Here is a 26,557-nt window from a genome sequence, read left to right as displayed (position 1 = left end):
AGTTGGGACAAGGCCATGTTTACCACTGTGTGGCATCCCCTCTTCTTTTTATAACAGTGTGCAAACGTCTGGGGACTGAGGAGACAGGTTGCTGAAGTTTAGGAATAGGAATGTTGTCCCATTCTTGTCTAATACAGGCTTCTAGTTGCTCAACTGTCTTAGGTCTTTTTTGTCACATCTTCCTCTTTATGATGCGCCAAATGTTTTCTATGGGTGAAAGATCTGGACTGCAGGCTGGCCATTTCAGTACCCAGATCCTCCTTCTACGCAGCCATGATGTTGTAATTGATGCAGTATGTGGTCTGACATTGTCATGTTGGAAAATGCAAGGTCTTCCCTGAAAGAGACAACATCTGGATGGGAGCATATGTTGTTCTAGAACTTGGATATAACTTTCAGCATTAATGGTGCCTTTCCAGATGTGTAAGCTTAAGCTACCCATGCCACACGCACTCATGCAACCCCATACCATCAGAGATGCAGGCTTCTGAACTGAGCGCTGATAACAACTTGGGTTGTCCTTGTCCTCTTTAGTCCGGATGACATGGCGTCACAGTTTTCCAAAAAGAACTTCAAATTTTGATTCATCTGACCACAGAACAGTTTTCCACTTTGCCACAGACCATTTTAAATGAGCCTTGGCCCAGAGAAAATGCCTGCGCCTCTGGATCATGTTTAGATATGGCTTCTTTTTTGGCCAATAGAGTTTTAGTTGGCAACGGCGAATGGCACGGTGGATTGTGTTCACCGACAATGTTTTCTGGAAGTATTCCTGAGCCCATGTTGTGATTTCCATTACAGTAGCATTCCTGTATGTGATGCAGTGCCATCTAAGGGCCTGAAGATCACAGGCATCCAGTATGGTTTTCCGGCCTTGACCCTTACGCACAGAGATTGTTGCAGATTCTCTGAATCTTTGGATGACTTTATGCACTGTAGATGATAACTTCAAACTCTTTATTAACTCTTTACTCTTAAATTTAATTTAAACTTGCTCGCGGCTATAATGTATTGCTAGCTCCCGGCAATACAGATTAAAAAAAAAAATGAAAAAAAAAAAAAACAGCTTGGAGCCCCTACCCTAGTCCATACCAGGCCCTTCTGGTCTGGTATGGATTTTAGGGGGAACCCCACGCCTTTAACAAGGGGGCCCCCAGATCCCGGCCACCCCCCATGTGAATGGGTTTCGGGTACATCTTACCCCTACCCATTCACCAAAAAAGTGTCAAAAAATAAGAACCACAGCAAACAGTTTTTGACAAGTCCTTGTTTAAAAACGAAAAATTTAAAAAAATAGTGTCCCCTGATATAAATCCATCATCAATCACGACGCCCCCTGGACTCGAAAAAAAAAAAAAACACTTCCACCTCTTGGGAGGCGTCCTGCATGCAGAATGCCTTCTCTCTGCTTTGACAGCTCTTCTATAGGCAAGGGGCAGGGCGACCTGGCTATGTCACTTGGTGGCACCGCCCCTTCTAACATCACGTGACATCATGTGACATCAGAAGGGGTGGTACCACTGGGAGACTACTTTTTGACACTTTTTTGGTGAATAGGTAGGGATACGATGTACCTGATACCCATATACATAGGGGGACCAGGACCTGGGGGCCCCCTTGTTAAAGGGGGCGTCCAGATTCCGATAAACCCCCCCCACCCACAGACCCCCACAACCACAGCCCTGATTTGTTGGGAAGAGGCCCTTGTCTCCATCAACATGGGGACAAGTTGCTTTGGGGGGCACCCCAAAGCACCCTCCCCATGTTGAGCGCAAGCAACCTGATATGTTTCAGGAGGGGGGGGCCCTCACTCGTCCTCGCCCTTTCCTGGCCAGCTAGGCTGCTTGCTCAGATAAGAGTCTGATATGAATTTTGGGGGACCCCATGCCATTTTTTTTTAAACATTATGGCGTGGAGTTCCCCTAAAATCTTTACCAGACCCAAAGGGCCTGGTATCGATTTTGGGGGGGGGACCCCACGCCATGTTTTTTTTTAATTCTGACATAGGGTTTCCCTTAACCACTTAAATACAGGGCACTTTCACCCCCTTCCTGCTCAGACCAATTTTCAGCTTTCAGTGCTCATTAGCGTCTATGGGAAATATTAGTCAGCTTGGCATGGCACTGCTCCCTGTCTTTAACATTGGCGTCTATGGGAAATCTTGGTCAGCTTGACATGGCAATGTTCCCAAACCATAAGTGACAGGGACACCAAACTTCGTAAGTGCCTAGAGGGGACCCAGAACTAAAACATATCCAGTGGGGTATGCCTGTACACTAGACTGACTGCACTAAACTGACTGAACTCACTATCCACTAACTACCTGCCTAATCTCCATTGTCACATATTATACACAGCTGCCGTGTAAGCAGCAGCCTTATATAGTGCGGGGCGTGGACTTAGCCCCTGAGCCATGATTGGCTAAAGGCACTCTGCCTTTGGCCAATCATGGCTCTCACAGTACATTGTGCTGTGATTGGCCAAAGCATACAGGTCAGGCTTTGGCCAATCATCAGCAAGCAATGCACTGCAAGGGCGCAGTGCATTATGGGGCGCTCATTGGCGGGTGAACTTCCTGCCGAGCGCCTCATTTGTTCAGTGAACACACGAACAGCTGATGTTCTAGGCGAATGTGAAAACCTAGATAATGGTGCCTCCCTATGATGTATGGAAAGTAATTAATTAAGTGAAATATAAAGATGCGGCTGCCATCAATTTTGGGTAACCAAAAAACAATAATAGTGACAATATGAGACGCCGAATCCGAAATTACTATATGCTAAATAAACAAATGGTGATAATGAATAAAAAATGTGATAAATATTAAATATTATTATTATTAATATTATAAATATTAAATGTGTGCACTATATGAAATATTGATATTTAATATTTATCACAATTTTTATTCATTACCACCATTTATTTATTCAGCATATAGTAATTTCGGATTCGGCGCCTCACCTTGTCACTGTTGATGTTCTAGGCGAACTTATGAACACACAGCCCATCCCTAATGCCAATGAGTCATGCTAATGAGTAGAGCCGAATTGTTGGGCCTAAAACTTTTTTAATCTAGTTTTTCTATGTTTAACTGGTCAGGGTCTCTGATCATATTAGAAAATGCATCCTTGTTCTGATAACTTTCTGACAATTGTTTAAGTATAAACTTCAGTATGCAGCTTTAAATTTGTCATAAAAACTATTGGAACAGAAATCTAACGATTTTTACAGCGAGTGAAACACACTAACCTTTCAAATTTCGTTCATTCACTAAAAATGTTTTAAACTATTCAATTGATTTTTTTGGCTCTGAAAAGTTGAAAACTATTATAGTTTTCACCCACTAATTATTTGAAAATCTAATGATTGTTATAATTGATAGGCTTTCGTAAGATTTTTCATTAAGTGTATGACCATCATAAGTCTCTGTGGATTTATGATGGAACTCCATTAGCAAAACTCCCAAAGGAGTTTCACTTCTGTCTGCTGCATTTCCCTTGAATGAAGAACCCAAAATCTTCTTGTAACATCTAGAGAGTGACAGGTGATATGAGCTGGAAACTTCAGAGCAGAGGTCTCAGTGCTAAAATCCAAGAAGGGTATAAAGCGAGAGAGAATAAAGCACAGATTTCTGCCCTAGACACCTCTACAGTGACCCTTTAACGAGGCAGTAATAACGAACGGAAAATCGGTTATAGAAGCATTTCAGGAAGCTAGGTGACTTCTGTTCCTGAAGCGTAAAATTGTTCAGAAAAAAGCTAATGATGCTTTACCTGCACATTTGTTATATTGCGAAATAAATAATCACGCCCAAGAGAGGGGCACAGTCCAAACTGTTACTAAATCCTGTAAAGGAGTATTCAGTGTATATAAATATATATATATATATATATATATATATATATATATATATATATATATATATATGTATACATAAAAAGTACAGTAAAACTGCAGGAAAGGGCACTGGGGGGCAAACTAATGTGATTTTTTTTTTATTTTGAACCGTATCGGTGTGTTTGGTGTGTTTTACATTTGAATTTGCCGCTGGTTCCACCCCCCTGCGAACATCACGTCGCAGGAGACGGAAGCCGTGGCACGGAGAGGATCGGGAGGAAGAACCGCCGCTAGACACCGCCGGGACACATCGCTGGATCCTGATGACAAGGTAAGTAACCCTGCTTGCAGGATCCAGCGATGCTTCTGGCGGTACCCCGAGTGTGGCTCGCGCTCACCACTTTTGGCTCTGAAATTTAACCCCGAGCCATGCTCGGGAATACCGCTAAGAAGGTTAAACCTACAACAGTAAAAACAGTCTGTATATGCAGTAAAGCATGCTTGTTATACTCACTGTGTAGCCTAAGCGGTTAATCCTGCGCATTGTGTAAAAGGGCTGTATGATCCTGTCTTTTAGGATCCTTCCCTTCTTCCACTGTCCCCAATCCATCTGCTGATAGAACAGAGCATTTGGAGTTACTCTGCACATGCTCAGTTTGGTCTGTATGGCTTGAGAGTTTTTTTTTTTCTTAGGAGAGTGCATGTGATCAGCACAGGGCCAATCAGCTCTGTCCAGACTGAGGGTCAGGGGTCCTTCAGTCTCATAGAACAGTCAGAATAGAATGAAAACCCCTCCTACAAGCTTTAACCAGGCACTGATAGAAGTCACAAGATTGCTATATACTACTGAGGAGAAAAGATATTTAGCAGTGTATATTTACTAAAATAATTGTATTTCCATGTTCTGTGTACTGTGGGAGACCAAATATAGTGCATGCAGGGTCCTGGGTTTAGTAAGACTTTAAGCTGGCCATACATTATATAATTTTCTTGTTCAATTTCCTTTAGATTTACCATCACCTATGTAGTGCAAGGGCCTGCCTAATTGCATACAAATTTAAAGTGTTTAGGTTTAACCTCATGTTATGTGGTTTGGGTAAATAAATCTAAAGGAAAATCATACAAGATTATTGTATAATATTTGGCCAGCCTTACTTGTAAATCCAAGGTACTGCTGCAGTTCCCAGTAAGGATAAAAACTCTACATCAGTGGTGTCCAAACTGCGTGCTGGATTTGGCCCTTTGCTTGCCTTTATTGGACCCCTGTGGCACTATTCCTCTCACCGGTATGAGGCACTGCTCATCACACTGACACCAACAATGAGGCACGATTTCTTCCACTGATACCATCAGTGGGAAATACAGTAGCTCCTCCCACTGACACCAAATGTGGGACTTAACTCCTCCCACTGACACCAAGAATGGGGAATGATTCATCCTACTAATACTAATGATGGGGTACTAGTCCTCCTAATGACATCAATGATGGGGCACTATATCTCCTCCCAACATTATCAATTATGGGACACTATTTCCCCCCCTACTGTCCACAGGTGCTATGTAATTTCCTTTTACTCCCACGGATCACCAAACCTGAAGCATTATTTACATACCTAACCATATGACATTTGACTCTGGGGGCATTTAAATTCCGGCCCCCGTAATGTTTGAAGGCCAGTAAACTGGCCCTTTGTTTAGATAGTTTGGAGATCCCTGTTCTACACAATACATTATGATATCTTGTGGTAGAACACATGCGTTGAGGTGCTGTTCATTTAGAATGCATTTTCAATTTGTTTGTATACTGTGCTGCTAAAGCATTAACAGTACAACGCACCACAGTGCACATGTCATGCATTGTAATGCATTATTTTGATGAAAATACAGCAGGTGAGTTAATCATGTGTTAAAGCCCAAATGTGCTTTCCAGTTTAATCATGTAAAAAACATTCAATGTCATAAAAAGCAATAGGTGATCCAAGTTATACATCTTGTTAGTTTGTAAAGTAGCCACAGTAATAGTTCATGAATGTAAAAAACAATAATTGTTTATATTGCTGCTTTGGATACTGTTTCTAAAATGTTGATAATATTTATACATTTTTTTTTGATAAGTGAATTTAAACCCGCGCTAATTAAATATAGTGATATGGTGATAAATATGTGAAAATTATGTAAATAAAAATACAAGTAGATAAATAAATGGTTGCAGCTGATGTTCACCAAGTAAAAACTCGGATATATTAGTAAGGTGATAACGCCCAAGTCGGAGGGCGAAACGCGTCGACGTAATTTCAGGTGCGGCACTTTCTGACATCAACTTCCGGTTCACTTCCTGGTTTGCCGTGGAACGCACGCGGCCGCGGCATTCCCGGAACCTTATGTGATACTTTTTTTGCTTATACCTTCACTTAATTACCTTCACTTACTTTGTGAGTACATTTCCTTTATTACGCCAATAAAATTATTAAAACAATAAAGATCCCAGAATAGTGAAGCCTGTTTTAATAATTTAATTGGCGTAATAAAGGAAATGTACTCACAAAGTAGGTGAAGGTATAAAGGAAGGAATAAAGCGTGACTTGCTTAGCAAGTCCGGGACCGTTTGCAAGTATGATGTATTGCAAGACAATCCTAGGGCCCTTATGCACCTGGTGCCAGTGGGCAGTGCTCAGGAGTGCCCATGGATTAAGACAGCCCTGTGCCAAAGGGCTCTTCATGACATTCCTGGCCATCAGCCCTTATATCCCAAACAAAGGAATGTCCACAAAGAAGTAGGATGGCTGCACTTTAACAATGGTAGTTAAAAGATGGCAAATGTAGTCACATCATGTTGACATACTATCCAGGTCACTTGAAAGTACATTATCAATCACATATAGTGGACAGTCTGCAGCAGTCACACGTGAAAGCATCCAGGAGCATACATCACATGTCAACATCCCTACCTCAGTCCTTCTCCACCCAAGGTCATTAGTACTTACTCAGAGGTTCTGGTTCGCCTTAGGCTGTCTTTGTCCACTCACTGTTTCTTGCAGATAGTTCCTCTGAGATAGGATCACCGCAAACACCTCTAGCTGGGGACACCTCTCCCTGGTCCTCCACGGGGATAGCTTCACTCCAGAAAATGCTTGGCCTGGCCTAAAAGGCCTATTGCTACCCACCATAGCCTCCTCCAACATATGAGGGCAGAAAGGCTATTGCCAACTCTTCTGGGTGAAGGTCTACCTCTCCCTGCCCTCCAGCTCTTTCCAGGACCTCCACTTGCTGACTACATCTGCCAAATGGTGGGGTTTCTGGCTCCCAGTTTCTTATCACCCCATAAAATGTACTCCCAGGGTAACATCTCGTGTTCTCTGATGAAAGTGAAGAATTCCAAGGTGAGTTGACTTGGCTTCATTTTGCCATGGCGCTCATTGTGTGCCGCTAATTGGTAAGCTCCTCCCTAAGTTCAGATTTCTGTAAACAATCATCTTTCACAGCAACAGCCATGACTTTCTGATTGACTTTTGTCAATAAAAGCGATCAAACAAATGCACGCAAATGTGTCAGTTATTTATCAAACAATTTCTTCTGACATCTGATCAAGTAAATGGATAAAAAATCATTGTACTGTATGTATTGCTTGCACTAGGTAGGAGACCCCGACCACAATGTCGGTTGTGGCTTTTATTTTTTATGAAAATGTATTTTTGTCTTTGCATTGGTTTTATTTATCTATCTTTTTATGTACACAGGAGCGGATCTTCCTCAGTGTGTCCAATCACATCTTTACAGCCATCTTTGTTGTGGAAATGACAATTAAGGTAATGTGTCTATAAAATGATATTATTACCTAGTTAGTGGTGACCAGTCAGAGGTAAATGTTGATTTTTTGTAACCAGGGAGGTCCATGTTTGCCTAACCCTTGTCCCTGCTCTTCCTATACACAGGTGGTCGCACTTGGTTTCGTCTCTGGGGAGCGAGCGTACCTACAGAGTAGTTGGAACGTTCTAGATGGAGTTCTGGTGTTTGTTTCCATTATTGATATCATCGTGTCCCTGGCCTCTGCAGGTGGTGCCAAGATCCTGGGCATCCTGCGGGTGCTGCGTCTGTTAAGGACCCTGCGGCCTTTGAGGTAAGTGTGTGGTTCCTGTTGCTTAAAGCCAAACTCTGGGCAGATGCAAAAGACACATTTGCATAGCTCCCAACTGTCCCTGATTTCGAGGGACTGTCCCTGATTTGGCACAAAGTCCCTCTGTCCCTCTTTCCACCTCAGTTGTCCTTCATGTTGGTAGAATCTATATAGTTGTATATAAAATGCATTTTTAGCTTTCCATAAAGTGTTTCCCAGTGCCAAACCTTTCATCCTATTTGCATTTGTAAATTTCAAAAGCCAATGTAAACGAATAGTGGTGGTAAAAAAAAAAAAAACACTTGTGGATTTAACTAACCATTTTTTTGTATAATTCTCCTTTAAGGGGGCGTGACAGGGGGTGTGTCCTATGCCTACATACTTTTACTAATAGGTGTCCCTCATTCCCATTTCAAAATGTTGGGATGTGTGCATTTATGCAGCTCCGTAATCATTAAAGAGGTTGTAAACCCTTTTTTTTTTTCTTTTTTCCTTTTTACCCTGAAAGACAAACACATAATGAGCTAGTATGCATCGCATACTAGCTCATTATGAAATACTTACCTTAGAATGAGCCCCCGTCGTGCCGCCCGCTTACCTGTATGACGTGCGACATGTCCAGTCGCCCGTCTTCCGGGATCGCGGCATCCGGCCATCTGATTGGCCGGAGCCGCGGTGACGTCACTCCCGCGCACGTGCGCGGGAGCCGACGGTCACGGCACAGGGCTCTGAAGGAACGGCACCAGAGGCAGTTCCTTCAGAGCGCATGCGCCAGTGACGTCACTGGATGCATCTAAGGTAAATATCTCCTAAACGGTACATGTTTAGGAGATATTTACAGTACCTATAGGTAAGCCTTATCATAGGCTTACCTATAGGTACAACTTGCCGAGGAGGGTTTACTTCCTCTTTAATCACTTAATGTCTCAATGCCGTTTAGAAACATCCTGAAACTCAAGGGGTTAAAACAAGCTTGCAACTCTACATTGATAACCTGGAAAGACTTTTAATGCTTTGCCTATGGACCATTTTGGGTACCATTGTTTTTCGCCATTTCACAGGCGCGTACAATTAATTATAAGGCTTGACATGTTTGGTATCTCTTTACTCGATACAACCTCATCTTTTATATTTTAATAAAAAAAAGTGTAATATATTGTGCTCATGTGCACTAAGATTCATGTTAGTGTATTTTTTCCTGAAAATCCAGATATGATAAACAGTTGAGCAAATATCATACAACATAAAAAAATTATAATTGCCGCTGTTTAATTCAATAGGGCCTCTGCTTTCAGATAATATGTCATTGTTTAGGTGTATTTTTTAGCCAGAAAATGCAGATTTTAAAGTGTGCGAAAAATTAAAAAATTGCTCTGAACGTGGTTAAAGCTGACCCGTGGACTGGGCAGGGGGAGCAAGATGCCCCGTAAAAAGGCCACACTGCTTCCCTCTATATAGCACATGCAGTACTGCACAATTGTCCTGACACTCCCCCGCTGCACGGCCTTTCACTGCGAAGATCATTTTACGGTTGCTTCTCCTCCCCTTAGCTCTTATGCAGCAGAGAACAGAGGGAATGTGATCACTCATAAAAAAGGGAAAAAGGTATACAGTATATAATGTTTTTTTTTTTTTTTTTTTAAATCTACACACAAATGTTTTGCCTTTCATTTTGAATTTACACTAAATGGGTTTTTGTACAAGGTGATCATTTACAATCACTTTAAATTAATTTGTAAATGCAGGCAATGTAAAGTACCTTAATTTGACCTGGCATCAGGGCCGGGACAAGGGTTGGGCGAGAAAGGCGCCTGCCCTGGGCGCAGTGGCTTACTGTAGGGATGGGGGCACCTTCCTTCTTTTACAGGGCTGACAGAAGTAGTGACAGCGGCTATGATTTTGACAAATGAGTGACTGTTGGGGAGCTTGCACATCATGAACAGGGGGGGGGGGCAGTTTGGCAGCTTTGCCCTGGGCACGATGGCTTACTGTAGGGATGGGGCCCCTTCCTTCTGTTACAAGGCTGACAGAGGTAGTGACAGCGGCTGTGATTTTGACAAATGAGTGACTGTTGGGGAGCTTGCACATCATGAACGGGTGGTGGGGGGGGGCACTTTGGCATCTTTGCCTGGGCACAATGGTTTACTATAGGGATGGGGCACCTTCCTTCTGTTACAAGGCTGATAGAAGTAGTGACAGTGATTTGGACAAATCAATGAGTGACTGCTGGGGCGCTTGCTTATCATGAACGGGGGGAAGGCAGTTTGGCATCTTTGCCCTGGGTGCTGGACAACCTCGTCCCTGGCATCATCCTTTTACAGTCCCTATACAGCTGAGCTCCAATTGAGAAAGCAAGAAGCAGCCTAAGGAGCCACTCATATGTGCTGCAGTGCTCCTGATAGTAGGAGACAGCAGAGTGACAGAGGGATGAGCCTATCAGTCTTCTGCTTCTACTTTTACTATCTAATCACAGGCTGGGGGAGGGACAAGACTTGTATTACTTACAGTACAGTACTTGCAGTTAGGAAAAAAGCAGCTCTCTTGCCCTGCCAGACAAGGCTGTGCTGTGTGGCAGAGCTGTGAAAATTTCAGGACTGGATGGATAGAAACACAAATCCTTTGGCAGGTCATCAGCTCATATATATTATATGTATTTCATCCATTTGCCTGGAGCTCAGCTTCAAATGAAAGGCACGCGGGAAGAATTTGTAATTCATGTTCTGAGTTTAAAAGTTTCACTTTAGGCTTTTATTTTGTTGCTAGAGAGGACATTTCGATGAAAGTGGATTACACTTGAAAAGGATTACTTCTAGTGTTCCGAGATGTCCTAGAATCCAAAGAGGGGAAGAAAAAAAAACCTGACATCTAGCAATGCTAAATATACCTGCCCAAGTCAAGTGTCAGGGGATTAGCGTGGACACAGCTGACCGGTCTAATGCCTTGTCCAGCTGGTGTTCCCGGTGAATGACATTGATTAGCCTCCTCTAGACTTACCGCTGCGTCCCTGCGTCTGAACTAAAACCCGCCCTAATCAGGCGTTGTGTACACTTCTCCCTCAATTGGCACCGGCTTTTCCTCCTCTAATGGGATCTTTCAGGTCTGCTCTGTATTTTGACATAAATGATTATAATTTTATTGTCAAGGGCAAAACTGCACTTGCCAGCCAGAATCCCTTCGTATTACACTAATGTCATTTTTAAACGTACGTTGCAACCCCCCCCCCCCCCAAAAAAATAAAAAGCAAATAGCTGCCGCAAAAATAGGCTTTTAATATTTCCAGGAAAGAATAAATTATGTTTAGTCGGGGCACAGCCAGGGTCACGCGACAGCTGATGGATAGTTGGCACTGCCCCCCTCCCCTCCACCCATCATAGGGCTCACATGCGGGAATTAACCGCGATGGCGTGCCAAATTCAGTCGCCTTCCTGAAAGTAGTCTCACTAGATCTTGGCGATTTTCATTTTCTTGGAAAGAGTAGCGTACTCAGTAGTAAAAAGATGTCAGGCTTCTTGAAGTAAATTACAATTCTGGAAGGGAATGCATTTATCCAAGGGGGCGCCCCGCCAAAAACAATTTGAAATGCTCCGAGTCGTTTTTTTTCTGTATTAGTTCTAGAAGCTTGTAGGTAAGTAAGTCAAGGCCGATGGTTCCTCTGCTCGTTGGCTTTAGAAACCAGCAGAAATCCTTGGTTGCTAGGGCCAGGGAACCATAGCAACAGGAGTAATATGGCAGTGAATAGTATGTTGTTGTCTTTAACCACTTCTGGATCAGAAGGATTTCCCCCTTAATGACCAGGCCCTATTTTGCGAATCGGCACTGCGTTACTTTAACAGACAATTGCGCGGTCGTGCAATGCTGTACCCAATAAAATTGATGTCCTTTTTTCCCACAAATATAGCTTTCTTTTCTTGGTGGTATTTGATCACCTGTGCGATTTTTATTGTTTGCGCTATAAACAAAAAAAAAATAGCGACAATTTTGAAGAAAAAAAAAAAAAACAATATTTTTCACATTCTGCTATAACATTCTCAAAAAAAAAAATAAAAATAAAAATTTTCTAACATTTTAGGCCAATTTGTTTTCTGCTACATATTTTTGGTTAAAAAAACATTGCAATAAGCTTATTTTGATTGGTACGCGCAAAAGTTATCGTGTCTACTAACTACAGGAAAGATTTATGTCATTTTTACTGTTTGTTTTTTTTTTAACTAGTATTGGCGGCGATCTGTAATTTTTAGCGGAACTGCGACATTGCGGCGGACAGATCGGACCCCTAACTGACATTTTTGACACTTTTGGGGGGACCAGTGACATTACTACAGTAATCAGTGCTAAAAATATGCACTGTTACTGTAATAATGACACGGGCAGAGAAGAGGTTAACCCTATGGGTGATCAATGGGTTAAATGTGAGCCTAGGGGGTGATTCTAACTGTGGGGGGCGTGGCTTGTGAAATGACCATAGAGACCTGTGATCCTATATAGAAGGATCACAGGAGCTCTGTAATCATTCCAGGGAGAAAAACGGTCAGCTGTGTTTACAACAGCCAACTGTCCTTCTCTCTCAGCGGGGAACGATCACGGGTGACAATATGACCCGCCTGCCCACTGCATCAGCTTCCCCGCTGCCGAGTGGAGGCACTCGCCCCCTAGCTTCCTGTGCGCGACCGACGTAGGTTTACGTCGGTTTGCGCAGGAGAGCCACCCTGCTGCAGTAAAACTGCGGCGGTGGTCGGGAAGTGGTTAAAAAACTACTTGAGCTCTGGGAGATTTACCCCTCCTTCATGACCAGGACATTTTTTGCGATATTGCACTGCGTTACTTTAAAGAGGTTGTAAACCCATACGAATTTTTTTTTTTCGACCTGTAAGAGAAACACATAATGAGCTAGTATGATCCGCGGTGACGTCACTCCCGCGCACGCGTGCGGGAGCCGACAGTCACGGCACGGAGCTCTGAAGAAACGGCACCAGCGGCCGTTCCTTCAGAGCGCATGCGCCAGTGATGTCACTGGCTGCATGTAAGGTAAATATCTCCTAAACGGTAGATGTTTAGGAGATGTTTACAGTACCTATAGGGAAGCCTTAATATAGGCTTACCTATAGGTACAAGTGTCAGAGGAGGATTTACTTCCTCTTTAAGGCCTCATGCACACTGGATGTTATCAAAACGGCAGTATAGAGCTGTAGCTGTAGAAGAAGTTTTTCAGCATTTTTGCAGTAGCATTTTTTAGCGTTTTTCAGGTGTAGCGTTTTTTTGTTTTTTTCTTGGAAAACTATACTCCCATAAAAGCTTATGGCTCAAAAACGCTCATAAACGTGGAATAGTCGCACAGTAAAATCGCCAGTGTTTATTTAACTCTATGGAAGTTATTTTTTAACACTTTCTTGGTGTTTATGTAATCCACACTGTTCAGAGCTAAATGAACATTTATAAAAGTTGTTCAATTCTGTATTTTCACCGGACAGAGATTGTTTACACTAATAGTGTTAATTCCCTGTAATTCAACCCCATAATATTAACACTTTACTCTAAACACCCAAACACCAAGATTTTAACACTGGCGATTTTACTGTGTGCGTTTTTTTGGTGTTTTTCAGCGTTTTTAAGCTTTTATCAAAGTTAGAGCATTTTTACAGCTGAAAAAATCCCCTTCAAAACCCACTAGTTCTGGGTTTTTTTCCAGCCAGAAAACGCCCTGCCAAAAACTGCTGATAACAGCCTATGTGTGCATGGACACATGGGACAACATGCTGGGGAGTTTATTGGCTGCAGAAAAAAATGTCTGAAGCCAAAAACAGTAGCTGTAAAGATGTCCAGTGTGCATGAGACCTTATAAAAATGCCAGTAGCTTTACCTGTAGAATGCTGTGTTAAAGACATGAGTTTTTGCATTAGCGTTTTTAGGCATTTTTTAGCTTTGAGATGGAGTTTATTCATCCCTTCCTTCCTGTCAGAACCTGACTTGTTTACTTCAGTCTATCGGCCTAGCGATTGATGGGTGCCGGAGGACATCGGGTACCCTGCACCCACCGATCGGCTACCGCAAGCGTGCCCCCTAACTGGAAGTGTCTGATCTGGCCCACAGAAACTGCTATAAAATAGACCTGAAGCAGTTAACCATTATGTTAAAATCTGCATTTTTGGCTATAATATTGCACAAAACCCCCAGAACATTATATATTTTCTAAACGCAGCGGGTATAGAGAATATAAAGATGGTAGTTGCAATTTTTTTTTTGTCACATAATATGTGTGCAGCTGTTTATCAAATCTATATTTTTAGGGGAAAAAACACTAACATGAATTTTAATGCACACAAGCACAATTAAATCCTCTTTTTGTACAAAATAAAAGATGAAAAATGATGGCACACAAAGTTATAAGTAAGGGAGGTTTAAAAGCCTTTATAACTCATCAGTTTGTGGGTAGGTGCAGCATGACGTGGCGGGCAGAAAAAACGCAGAGTCCAGGTGCAGTAACAGAATATATTGTAACAGAAGTCAGGAAATACACAACAAGCCCGGGGGGGGAAAGCAACTTGACTGGGACTGCTCACAAGTTGTAACAATGATGGGACAGTAGACTGAAGACTCCGAGGTGCGGAAAGGGTCTGCCACAAGGAGCGGAATGTAGAATGTGGCTTGGTCAGTCCGTACCCAAAGGGGAAGCTTTCCAGAGGCTTGGAGTGGTCCCTGCACATTCTGTACTCCTCCAGATCCTTTCCCTGGCTCTGTGCACTGTCCCTGTCAGACCCTGTCCTACTATATCCACTTGCAAAAATGCACGCCAAACCTGGGAGTCAGGGTCTTAAATAGACTCTGTCTGACCCAAGATGGCCACCACATGGGGTCCCAGCATCCAATCAGATAGCTGCCATCCTGTAACCAAGGAAACCATAGCGGAACTAGGTTACCCTCGACTTCCTCCCCCATCTGCATTGCCACTGCAGACGAACGCCAGCTGCAGTGGGGAAAATAGACTGCACTTGCCTACAAATTAGCGTAAAACAAAAATGATGTTCACAGTGATATACAGTATCTCACAAAAGTGAGTACACCCCTCACATTTTAGTAAATATTTTATTATATCTTTTCATGTGACAACACTGAAGAAATGACACTTTGCTACAATGTAAAGTAGTGAGTGTACAGCTTGTATAACAGTGTAAATTTACTGTCCCCTCAAAATAACTCAACACACAGCCATTAATGTCTAAACCGCTGACAACAAAAGTGAGTACACCCCTAAGTGAAAATGTCCAAATTGGGCCCAAAGTGTCAATAATTTGTGTGGCCACCATTATTTTCCAGCACTGCCTTAACCCTCTTGGGCATGCAGTTCACCAGAGCTTCACAGGTTGCCACTGGAGTCCTCTTCCACTCCTCCATGATGACATCAAGGAGCTGGTGGATGTTAGAGACCTTGCACTCCTCCAACTTCCATTTACCAGTGGGCAGAGATATACATTGCTGTATCCATCCCCTGATCTCATCTGCTCTGTGTGAAGCCGGAAGCGGTCAGCTCTGAGTGTTCTGGTTTCAAAGCTGTCAGAATCCCGGCTCAAATGCCAGGTGCACAGCAGATCAAGCACTTGTGATGGAGAAAAAGGAAGAGACAGAAATTAGGCGTATAATAGACCCCTGATGTCTCCATAAAAAGAACCTGTCACCTGTGTAATGCTATCATATAGCGGGGTTGTTAGCCCTTTTGATAGCAAGTTAAATAAAATTAAAAAAAAAGAATTTTTGTTTTTTAAAAATAAATAAAATTACACTAGAACTAATAATACAACATTTTTTTAAAGCAAGGCAGTCGCCCTGTGCACACCCGCAAACATGGCACAGGGTGCACACTTCTATGAAAACAGCACTGGTCAAGACTGTCCACTGCACCACATCTACGCCCTCTGAAGCTAGTGCCATCTTGGATGTGTCCCAGCACCAACTTCCTCCATCCCTCACTCCACCCACCTCTGATAACAGCAACAAATCCTGAGCATGGGCAGAAGAACATGGGGTTTGCTGGAAGGAGAAGTATCGTGGGCACCTATTGCAGAGTTAGAGGCTGACGTCATCCTTGCAAGACGCTCTGTAGGTCCTGACGTGGCAAGGATGCCGAAAATTAAGGCCACAATGGGCATATGCAGGTATACATCACCTGCTGAAAATATGACATACATGACATCCAAAGTCCATGGCATCCAAAAGTCTTCCTAAAAAGGGAAAAACTTTGGAGGACTTTGAATGCCATGTATGTATGCTGCTTTACAAGTCTATGGGAAAGCAACATTCACTTCAGGCCGGTTTAGAAGGAGATCAACTGCAGGTCAGATGCACCATTAATAAATTCTGACTGCTCTCAGAAGCATCTCAAGGTGATGCCATTGACACAAGACACTAGCAACACCCAGAGTCTGAAGACTTCAAAGCATTCCTGAATCTTTCCAGGCACCATATCTTACTAGATTCCCTTGACCTTCCTCAATGCAGAATGACAATTTCTTTTTTCAATCAATACATTTTTATTTGAATTTAAAACATACATGAGAACAAGGATACATCAACGTGATGTGGAAATCATAAGAAACAACAGGGTGGAGGAACATCTTCCATTAGTGAGCTTTTTAGTGTGCATGTAATTATTAGCAAATAATGCACAAGAAATTTATACATTTGTCATAATAAGATAACATCTTTCCATTTGCAACTGGGAGAGGAAAGGGGTAGCATCCACCGCCCCTGGACCGGAGCCCCGAAGGGAGCAATGACGTCGGGTCAGGGGCGGTGAATACATCCCTCCCTCCTTAGAGAAGGATTTAAAACCTCAAACAACAACACTTCATTAATTCTTAGTTACAGGTGGTAAGTAAGACCAAGCCAACCAAGCTTTTTTTTAGAATTTTTGGTAGGATAGAGCATTGAAGGAAAGTGCTCTTTCCTGTTTATAGTTGTCATTTACTAGAGCAATCACCTCGGAAAGGTTTGGAACGACTGTGGTTTTCCATTTGCGTAGAATTAGAGTTCTGGAAGCCAATAGGAGGTGTAAAAACCATTTGTCTGAAGTTGAGTGGGTACAGATCAATATTAATTTTTATTAATGCTAATTCTGGTTTTGGGGGAGACAGGATTCCTGTCGTGGATGCTATACACCTGAATACTGGCCTCCAGAAACTCGTGAGGGAGGGGCATTCCCATAGGATGTGCTGTAGGGAACCAACTTTTCCACATTCTCTCCAGCATAACGGGGAGAGGGCAGAGTTCATTTTAGATCAGGCATGTCCAACCTGCGGCCCAGAACCGCAGGCAATGCGGCCCACTGCCCCCTGACAATCTTTTTTTGCTGGGGAGGAAGGAAGTCGGGTCAGGGGCATGGCCACAGCAGCTTCCAACTAACGGTAGGCAGAGGCTGAGAGGAGGGGGGGAGAGGCGAGCATGTGCAGTGTTTTTGACACCTACCACCATGACCACTTCAAATCACTGAAGTGGTCATGGTGGTTAGAGCGTTCCTTTATTATCTCTCAGAAGAAGTAATCCTCTGTATACTGATTCCATGTAATTTGATCATCCTCTAGTTGTGTTAAATCAGTGCGGGGGGCGCGGCAGCATTTTATTACATGCCTTAACTATAGTATATATTTTATATGTGTCCCGAGAAAATTTCTTTACACTCAATGTGACCCAGAGAGGCCAAAAGGTTGGACACCCATGTTTTAGATAATCTATATGGAGTAAAGTACCACCTGTTGGTAATTTTGTCATCATCTCCCAGTGATTGGGGCAGTGTGATAGTTTGTGAGTTGTGATTAGAGCTATTTAGAATGGCAATTTCAATGATCAGTTACAAGGTACCCCCATTGCAATTTGGGATGCAATAGCATTTGTACCTATTTCTGCAGATTTACCTGTTCAGACAACAGATAGTTCCTACTAAAAGCAGCCTACTTTGTTCAACATATTTTTCCCAATGACAGGCACACTTGAATTTCTGTTGGAGATTACCCATTTCTCTAAACCATAGTTGAAAATAGGAATTTACCTCGGCTAGTGGATCAAGAGCTTCATCTGAAAGCTCATAGAATGCTTCCTTGTCAAACAGCAACATCAGGACTAGAGCCATTTTTTTTTATTTACAAGGAGAGATGGGGGCTAATAACAATGTTTCCCTGTCTCCTGCTGCCAGCAAACAGCAGCTTGTATTTTCTCCCGGTCCTCTGTGATTTCATTAGAGACGTGAGCACTGAACGAGAATATGCAGGCAGAAAAATGAGAGCTCTGGAATTGTTTGCTGACCTCCCCGCTCCTGAGAGAGAGGGAGAGAGACTTGGGGACTCGTTATAGTGTTTGTTCATAAATAGATTCCTCAAATCCACCGAGGACTGCAGTTCAAGGCAAGGATGTACTTTGCCAGGGAGGAAAAAAAAATCACACGCGCAGGGCTCGGCTGAAACGCGTGAGTGGACCAGACATAATCAGCCAGCAGGAATCTCCTACGCTGCTTACTGGGGTGAGAGAAAATTGCACATTCACCCTACAAAATTGTATCTGGAATACTAAGAAAAGTATTTATAACTGTAAGGGAAGGTGTCTGTTTCCATACATCAATGGCCAAGGGAGAACAATTATTTTTTAAAGCATGGTTACACCTTTTTGAAAAATGTGATGGTTACAAGTAGTGATCGACCGATATCGGTTTTTTCGTTGCCGATACTGATATTTTGGCCAATGCATATCGGTATCGGCCGATATTGGCCAATATTTTTGTACATTTAAAAAAATATATTTTTTTTTTCACAGGTACTTTTGTGGAGGGATCTGGGGGTCTAAAAGACCCCAAACCCCTCCTCAGCACTTTTTTTTGAATGTTTTGAATGCTGTAATTTTTTTGAATCTGGCGACAGACAGTACCTGGAAGTGATGTTACTCATGACATTACTTCCGGGTTTTTATATGGAGACCCGATCAGAGCCGAATGCCCCCTCCCGCTCCTTGTAATGACAGCTGAGCGGCTTCTCAGCCGCATCGGTTATCATTACAAGACAGCCGACCGTCAGCTATGGACGCCGGTACTGGGCTGATGCCTCTAGCTGCAGGCATCACTCCGTTACAAGCACTTTCCCGAAATATCCGCAATATCGGTAACCTCAGGGACCGATTCCAATATATCGGGAAAGTGCATATCGGCCCCCGATATGTCAGCTTTGCCGATAATCGGTTGATCCCTAGTTACAAGGCCTTGGAGTGTATTTACTGTAACTGGATAGTGCAAAATCTGCTGCAACTCTGCATTGACACCAATCAGCTTCCATTTTTTTTTTTTGTGAAAGCTTACCTGAACATACTGAAGTAAGAAGCTGATTGGCTACCATGCACAGCTGCACCAGATTTTGCACTCCCCAGTTCTAATAAATTAACCCCACGTGTTTGGAGAAAACTTTGAAGCTAATGAACAGTGTTTTTCTCCACAGAAAGTCCTATTACAGTGCTTGCATATCATCTGTACATTGGCAAGGTCCATGTTTCTCATGTCTATCAGTCACATCTGACTGAACGCAGTAGACTGTGTTGGGGTATATGAGGGCTTATCCTGAGCAAATCACCCTCAAGGTTTACAGCATAAGTTCTGAAGTCATCCTCAAAACCAGTGTTTTTCAACCTTTTTTCAGTCAAGGCACCCTTTGAAATTATGGACAATCTCGAGACACCCACCAAAATTATGAGGCATCGTTTAAAACTATGAACAGTCTTGAGGTGCCCAATTCTAAAATGTAAAAAATATTCTGATAGTTTTACATAATGCAGCAACATCCATACATGTAGGGAACCAAACATAAGAGGTGCAAACTAGTACTGACTAGTATCCCAATGTTTCTCTTCTTCCTCTGTTTTTCTCTACCACTCAGCAAAAGTGACCCCAAAGCTGATGCAGAGAGGCAGGAGAGGGTCAAACAAGGATGCTATGAAGGTGACTAACATCGACCTTATCAACTGATGATGTCAGTGGTCGATAGAAGGTCAGCAGCTAGAAGGTCGTAATGGTACACAATAAAAACCTGTGGCTTTGTTTAACTAAAAGACAGGCTTTATTCACAAACTGCCTGTATATGGTTTTTGGGCAATTTGTAGGCATTTTGCCAAGGCATCCCTAAAGAAACCTTAAGGCACCCTGGTTAAAAAAGGCTGTTCTAAACTCAGCTCCCCCTGCCCAGCAGTGTATCAGCAGCCTTCCATACTCCAAATCACTAATGCCAACACAGAAGAGAAGTGCTGAGAAAAGAGAATGATCCTAGTGCTTTTGCTGAGAACTTTGAGGATGCATTCCTCCACAAGGCCTCGTGCTACAAAGGTCAGTGAGGGTTTGCTTTGAGGCTTATCTACTTTTGCTTGGCCACAGGTTTATTTAAAAAGTAACTTTGCTTTGATTACCTGAATATATAGAACCCTTCACCTGTAAGGACTTCCTGTCCTGGTACATGTGCTCCTTTAGCCAACTGTGCAAACCAAAACCTTTTCTGATTCTCTTCTCAGGGTCATCAGCAGAGCACCAGGACTCAAGCTAGTGGTGGAGACTCTGATTTCCTCATTGCGACCAATTGGAAACATTGTCCTCATCTGCTGCGCTTTCTTCATCATCTTTGGGATTCTGGGAGTTCAGGTACAAAATAATAGGAGAGTCTTCACCATCACTGCAATTATAAGGATTTCTCATCATATAGACAAGCATGCACATTGGAAATGATGATCTATTATTTAAGAATTTCTGCTATATACTCCTAGATAAAAGAACTTGCCCACAGAATGAATAACTATTAGTCTTCAACTATTTCAAAGGAACGCTATTATTTTAGACATTAACAAAAAACATTATATGCATTAGGTGAAGGAGTTCAAATACAATTTAAAGCTATAATTGTCACATACAGTATATACGAATATTTTATATGTGACTCTATTTGCAGTCAGTCATTGTGTTTATGAGGTCCAGGCCTACCTTCCCCGGTGACAATTGGTCCCCTTATTTTTTGTCCTATTGTCACAGGGAAAGGAAATAAGGTAAAATCTTCCTTCCTTGCCAAAGAGAACCAGACTGAAATATTACAATTCATACCAAGGAAAAAGGAGAATAAGGTCGATGATACAATCGCTACCAAAAATATATATTATTCCTAATATTTTATTATTTTCTCATACATTGAAGACATATGTAAATCGATAAAGAATATAATTAAGCAAATCAAAAGCAGAACCTTACACACCATATAAAAAAGGTAAAAGATTTAGTAGGGCCCTGGTGAAAAAAACAGCATTAATATTAATATCCAAAAATAAAGTCACCACAGATTTTTCCAAAAAGCCAGATGTTGAAATGTAAAGTAAATAGTATTCACTCCGAAAAATATAAAGACAGGAGAACAAACTCATTGCAGTTATTTAGAAAAATTGTTGGTCAGTAAACACTTTGAGGATAGCTTTTTATCAGCCTGTGGATGATGGCAATAAATATAAAAGCCATACCTTTTCATTTATGGATGTGGCTCTTACCACCTGCTGGTACATAAGGGCCAATCCGGTGGGTCGACCGAGCATGAGTAACAAGGCTACATGCTGGTTTAAATGCATGCATTCCTTAACATGTTTCCCTTCTGGTTCGGCTTCCTCAGAAGAACACAATCAGACACCCCCAGAAGGAGGAGGAGGAGGAAGGGAGCTGTACTCGAAAACTGATTAGCCAAATGCTCTAGCAAGTGGCGAAAAATAATATATGTATTGTAAATTGCTGCAAGTAAGCATTTCCAATACTTGATTATTCTGTGCTTTTACCTAAATATTTAAAAATTTGTGACAGGGTCTCTTTGAGATTTTAGTCACCATCCTTACTGGGGTTGTGAAAGGTATATTAGAAGAATGCTATCTGCCTGTAGGATAAATGTCTGTCTTTATTACAGCTCTTCAAGGGCAAGTTCTATACCTGCGAGGGGCCGGATGTCCGCAATGTCACCAACCGATCAGATTGCATTGGGCCACGCAACAAGTGGGTGAGACGGAAATACAACTTCGATAACCTTGGTCAGGTATGTTGTTAAACAAAGGTCAATCAAAGCAAATGTTAAACTTGTATAGCTGATAGTTCCTGTCCTGAACTTTATTATTGGGCTGAATGAACCCAGCAAACTATGCAGGCCTAGCTTTTCTGACCTGTAGATGTCTTCTATTTGCTGTAGGAACTATGAATATATTTTTTCTCTAGTGTTGACACAGGTTCTACTGAGGTTTGGGTCTAAGCACTAGGTGGTCTTCACCAGAGCTTCTAATGGTGGAGATGCGTGCTAGTACCAGGTCGCGGTCGTCAAGATCGCCCCACCAGAAGGTGAGCAAGTCAGGATTCGGTTGCAGATGTAGCATGTAGGGATCAAGCAGAAACGTAGTCAGTAAACAAGCTGAAGGTTGGTAGCAAGTGGTTGTAGGTTGGGACTAAGCTAAGCATACAAGCCAAAGGTGGGTAACGAGTGGTAATGAAGATATGGACAGCAGCAGGAGCATAAGGAGAGAAGAGCACAGTAATCTGGTAAACAGGAAGTGTAGAGACATGGCCTAAATAAGAAGTTCATGGGAGGAGCAAGAAGTTTAAGGTTCACCAGATACCACAAGATGGCACAGTGAGAAGAGCCACAGCTAGATGCTGTAGAAGTTTCAGGTTCAAATCTGGGTCCTGAGAGTGTATGTCATGGCTAAATAAAGAAAATCACATATGTTCATGTTTAATTCCTTTAGAGACACTGCAAAAACAGAAACATACCTGTTGATTGCCCAGAAATGCAATCAGGTCCCAAGCCCTGTTGTTGGCTGACACACACCAATTTTGTGGACTTAGTGTGTCAGCAATTCCCATTTGCCTTTTAACAAACCACTCAACCTTTCCCACTCTCAGATCTCTGCAACATAAAGGCCAATCATTCTGTAGTCCAATATAAGAACTAGGATGACTCTTTGAGATAGCAGGAAGTGTGCACAGGCACGGGACGGATCTGAGTGCCTGACAGGATCAACAGGTATTTTTTTGCACTTATCTGACTGATAACAAATCCTTTCCAATGGTATATTTAACAGACCAAAAGGGATGAAATAAGAGAAATTTATGGTTATGGTTTACATACACTTTAATTTGAATAAGACAGCCGAAGAATTAAAGTCAGTCTACCCAAACCTTAGCAGGGGTCTGGTGCATCCCTTTTCACCGTTTCAGGTCAGATTTTAGTCTGAATTGTTGACTGAATTCGAACCTGAAACAGACCAGAAGACGCACACGTCACAATCTCCTGACATGAAAATTGGATACAGGAAAACCCGTATTCCTGGCATGCCAGGAATGCTTACTATCACATTGGTTGTGCTCACAACTAAACTGTCAAATCATCCAATGGCTAATGTCATAACTGATTACATGTGCAGCATCATGGCAGTTGAAGATTAAACAGAGGCCAAGATGGCAGCTTCCTTGGCTAAAACGATAGGAGGGTTTACTTCCACTTTAAAGTGAATATTGGCGTGTGGCACTCATGGCTCCAAAATGAGGATCTCCATCTTTTTATTGGATATTTCACTTAAAGTGGAACTCTTCCTTTAAAGCAGAACACCAGGCAAATATCACAATCTCTGGACCTAAATGACATGCCCCACAAATATGTCATACCTTTGCCTTATAGCGTAATATGGTTGTTAACCTCAGATATGAAATATGAGCAAAGCACATCCCTCTATAGTGTTAATTTGTCTCAATTAGGAGCAATATCCGCATGCTATCCACATGAATCACTTCTGACAAGTTTTGCTAACAACAAGAGAAAAAAAGTGACTGGGAGGGAACTCCAGCTGATTGACAGCCTCTGTTTCATCTCTGTGTATCACCTGAGGCCAGTCACTTCACTGGGTATATATGAGCCTTTATCCTCACTTTAGGCAGCCTTCATGTCCACAGTTCAACACTACCCAACTCCCTACTCTAAAATCCTAGTAATGATGCTAAAAAAAAAAAAGGAAGTTTCCAAAGTTCTGCTTCCCAAGCCAGATCCTAGGATGCTGATTGGATAATTTAAGAGCTGCAACACTCTAATGAGATCATCACTTTGCTGCCCCCTACTGTAAGTAGGCAAGCAGTAGACCCTGAGTGTTTCACAGTGCTGACTCTTGCGCTCAGTCCATTAGACCTCAATTACATGAATGGCCATGGGGGGGGCAATAAGATAGGCAGCTAAGCAGTGGTTTTACTGCCTTGTTCCTGACAGTTCCACCTAAACTGGTACTACATGCAGTGGCCACCATGCTTTTCTCCAAAACATATACATCATTTTGTGTTTGGCAGGCCGAACCATCTCCAAACATGACCCATTTAAGTGAATGGGACCAAGCTGCAACCACATGTAATCCATGTGTGCTTTTACTAATTAAGCAGGTGTTCGGGAGGCAACATATCACCTCCGAGCCACCTGTCAAATGCCTCTGAAAAAAGCCATCCACCACAAATCGCATTACAGAGGGGCAGTACACACAACTGCACTTGTAAACGAGTGCTTAGTGTACAGTGGGCTTTTTTTCCAAGCTAAGTAAGTTTTCTGCAAACACAGAAAAATGCCTATTGATTCTGTCATAAATGTATCCTTGCAACTTCCTTTTAGGGCCCATTCACACCTAGAGGTTTTGGGATAGCAGCAGAATCACTACAATCGCAAAACACAGGTTCAGGTGCCATTATTTTCAATGGCACCTAAAACTCGATACACGGCCAATCTGATTGCATGGAGCTTGTTACCCAAAAAGCAGCAGGAGCTTTTTTTTGGGCGACTAGTTTCATGCAAAGCAGTTTGCAGCGATTGCCGAGCAATAAATTATGCAACAATCGCGGCAAAACTGCATTGCGTTTTAGGTGACATGGAAAATATTTGGCACCTGAACCTGCATTTTGCAATTGTAGTCCTTTTAGAAAACATCCAGATAAGAATTGGGCCTTACAGCTACGTTCTTTGAACTACAGAACACCTCATTTTGTATGTAATGGAGATGAGGAGAGGGAAGTGTGATACTGCTAGGTTCACCAAGTGAAAATAAAGGGGACAAAACCTATACATAAGAAAAATAATGCACCACATCTGAGAACTGATAAGCTGCAATATATTAAATTTCTTTTTTTGGGCTTAGATTAATTAAGTATTACATAATTGCAAGAAATTGTGTTAAAGTTCATCTTCAGTGTATACTGTGTATAGCACAGTGGAAGTGCTGAGCCTCTTCTTGCTGTATCATTAGACTTGACAAGGACGGGTTCTGGAGTGATTACACCTCCCTACGGGAGTTCCTGAAACAGGAAAGGCATTGGTAGATTTCTGTCCACCAGTACCTCCCAGCAACTGAAATATCAGGTTGTCATTACTTTCTGCTGAGCCGACAATCCGTTCCAGTAACATAGTGGTCAAGGAGTGTACTCGTAAAAAGAAAGGTCTTGGGTGCAAGTCCAGGCAGAGTGCTAATGGTGGGCCAGTCAAGTTCCCCAATTCTAAGTGCCTACCTATCCTCAGCTCTTTTCACCCCACCACCTTGAGCACCTGCTCTTTAACTGCTGTCAATGTTCTACAATTCTTTATTTTCTTGGAAAGCCTGTTGATGTTGCTGATGTAGACTGTGTTCTCTCTCCAGGCCCTCATGTCACTGTTTGTTCTGTCGTCTAAAGATGGCTGGGTGAACATTATGTATGATGGACTGGACGCCGTGGCCCCTGATGTACAGGTACAATTATTAATACAAATCTGCTTTAAAGTTGGCATTTAGGAAATATGTAAACTGCTATTGCTGACTTTGTTTAAAGGTGGAGGCACCGGGGGCCATCATTCTTATCCTTCCTTAGTGAGTCAATGATGCAGATGCATGCTGGGAGTTCTAAAATGTATTAGCTGTGTATTTGTTTTGGGTCAGTGGCTTACTAGGTAAAGAAGTTAGGGTGACAATGACAGCCCCTCCCACTCAACTTGCACCTTTAAAAACAAGTCACAAGTTGCAAATTCTGTATTTCTTTCCTGACAGCTTCCCTGTAAGGGCCTGTTCACACATATTGCGCTCAGTAATGTGTGTGGTAGAGCAGGAGCATTTGTCCTGTGCTGAGGCCTATTCAGAATGAACGGGCTGTGAACCTACACGTGCCCTCAAATATTTTATTATAGCAATTTCAGCCTCCGTACTTTATCTTTATTGGTTTCCTTAACAGCATGGGTGTCAAACTCAATTTCATTGCAGGCCCCATCAGCATCATGGTTGCCCCAAAAGGGCCGGCTGTATCTGTAAAGCGTTATATCTACTCAGAGTACTCAGGGCCACATGACAAGGCCTGGTGGGCCAAATTTGGCCTGCTGGCTTTGTGTTTGACATATGTGCTTTGGAGGGACAAGTTTATAAATTATATCAACCCTCTTTACATCCTTGCCGGTAAAATTCTAGCGCCATACTGCCAATGCCTGTGCACTAATGTCCCATAAACCTGAATGGAACGTTATTGCTGCAGTACAGGTACTTCCATACAATGTTAGTGCACAAGCAAAGGCAATAAGGATCCTGATATTT

General features: G+C 42.5%; 1 protein-coding gene across 4 annotated transcripts in view; it reads left to right on the top strand.

Moving 5' to 3' along the window:
- CACNA1H (calcium voltage-gated channel subunit alpha1 H) overlaps nt 1-26,557 on the top strand; it is a 742,004-nt gene that overhangs the window by 628,155 nt on the left and 87,292 nt on the right. For all 4 annotated transcript variants that reach the window (XM_082260602.1, XM_082260600.1, XM_082260601.1 and 1 more), the window contains 5 exons: nt 7,578-7,646; nt 7,773-7,957; nt 20,480-20,606; nt 21,898-22,023; nt 25,640-25,729. In XM_082260602.1, coding sequence (XP_082116728.1) covers nt 7,578-7,646; nt 7,773-7,957; nt 20,480-20,606; nt 21,898-22,023; nt 25,640-25,729 — 597 coding nt within the window. The remainder of the gene's footprint in view (nt 1-7,577; nt 7,647-7,772; nt 7,958-20,479; nt 20,607-21,897; nt 22,024-25,639; nt 25,730-26,557) is intronic.

The sequence above is a fragment of the Pelophylax lessonae genome (assembly GCF_965119305.1).
Source record: "Pelophylax lessonae genome assembly, chromosome: 6".
Taxonomy (NCBI): domain Eukaryota; kingdom Metazoa; phylum Chordata; class Amphibia; order Anura; family Ranidae; genus Pelophylax; species Pelophylax lessonae.
This window is presented reverse-complemented; position numbering and strand designations above follow the sequence as displayed.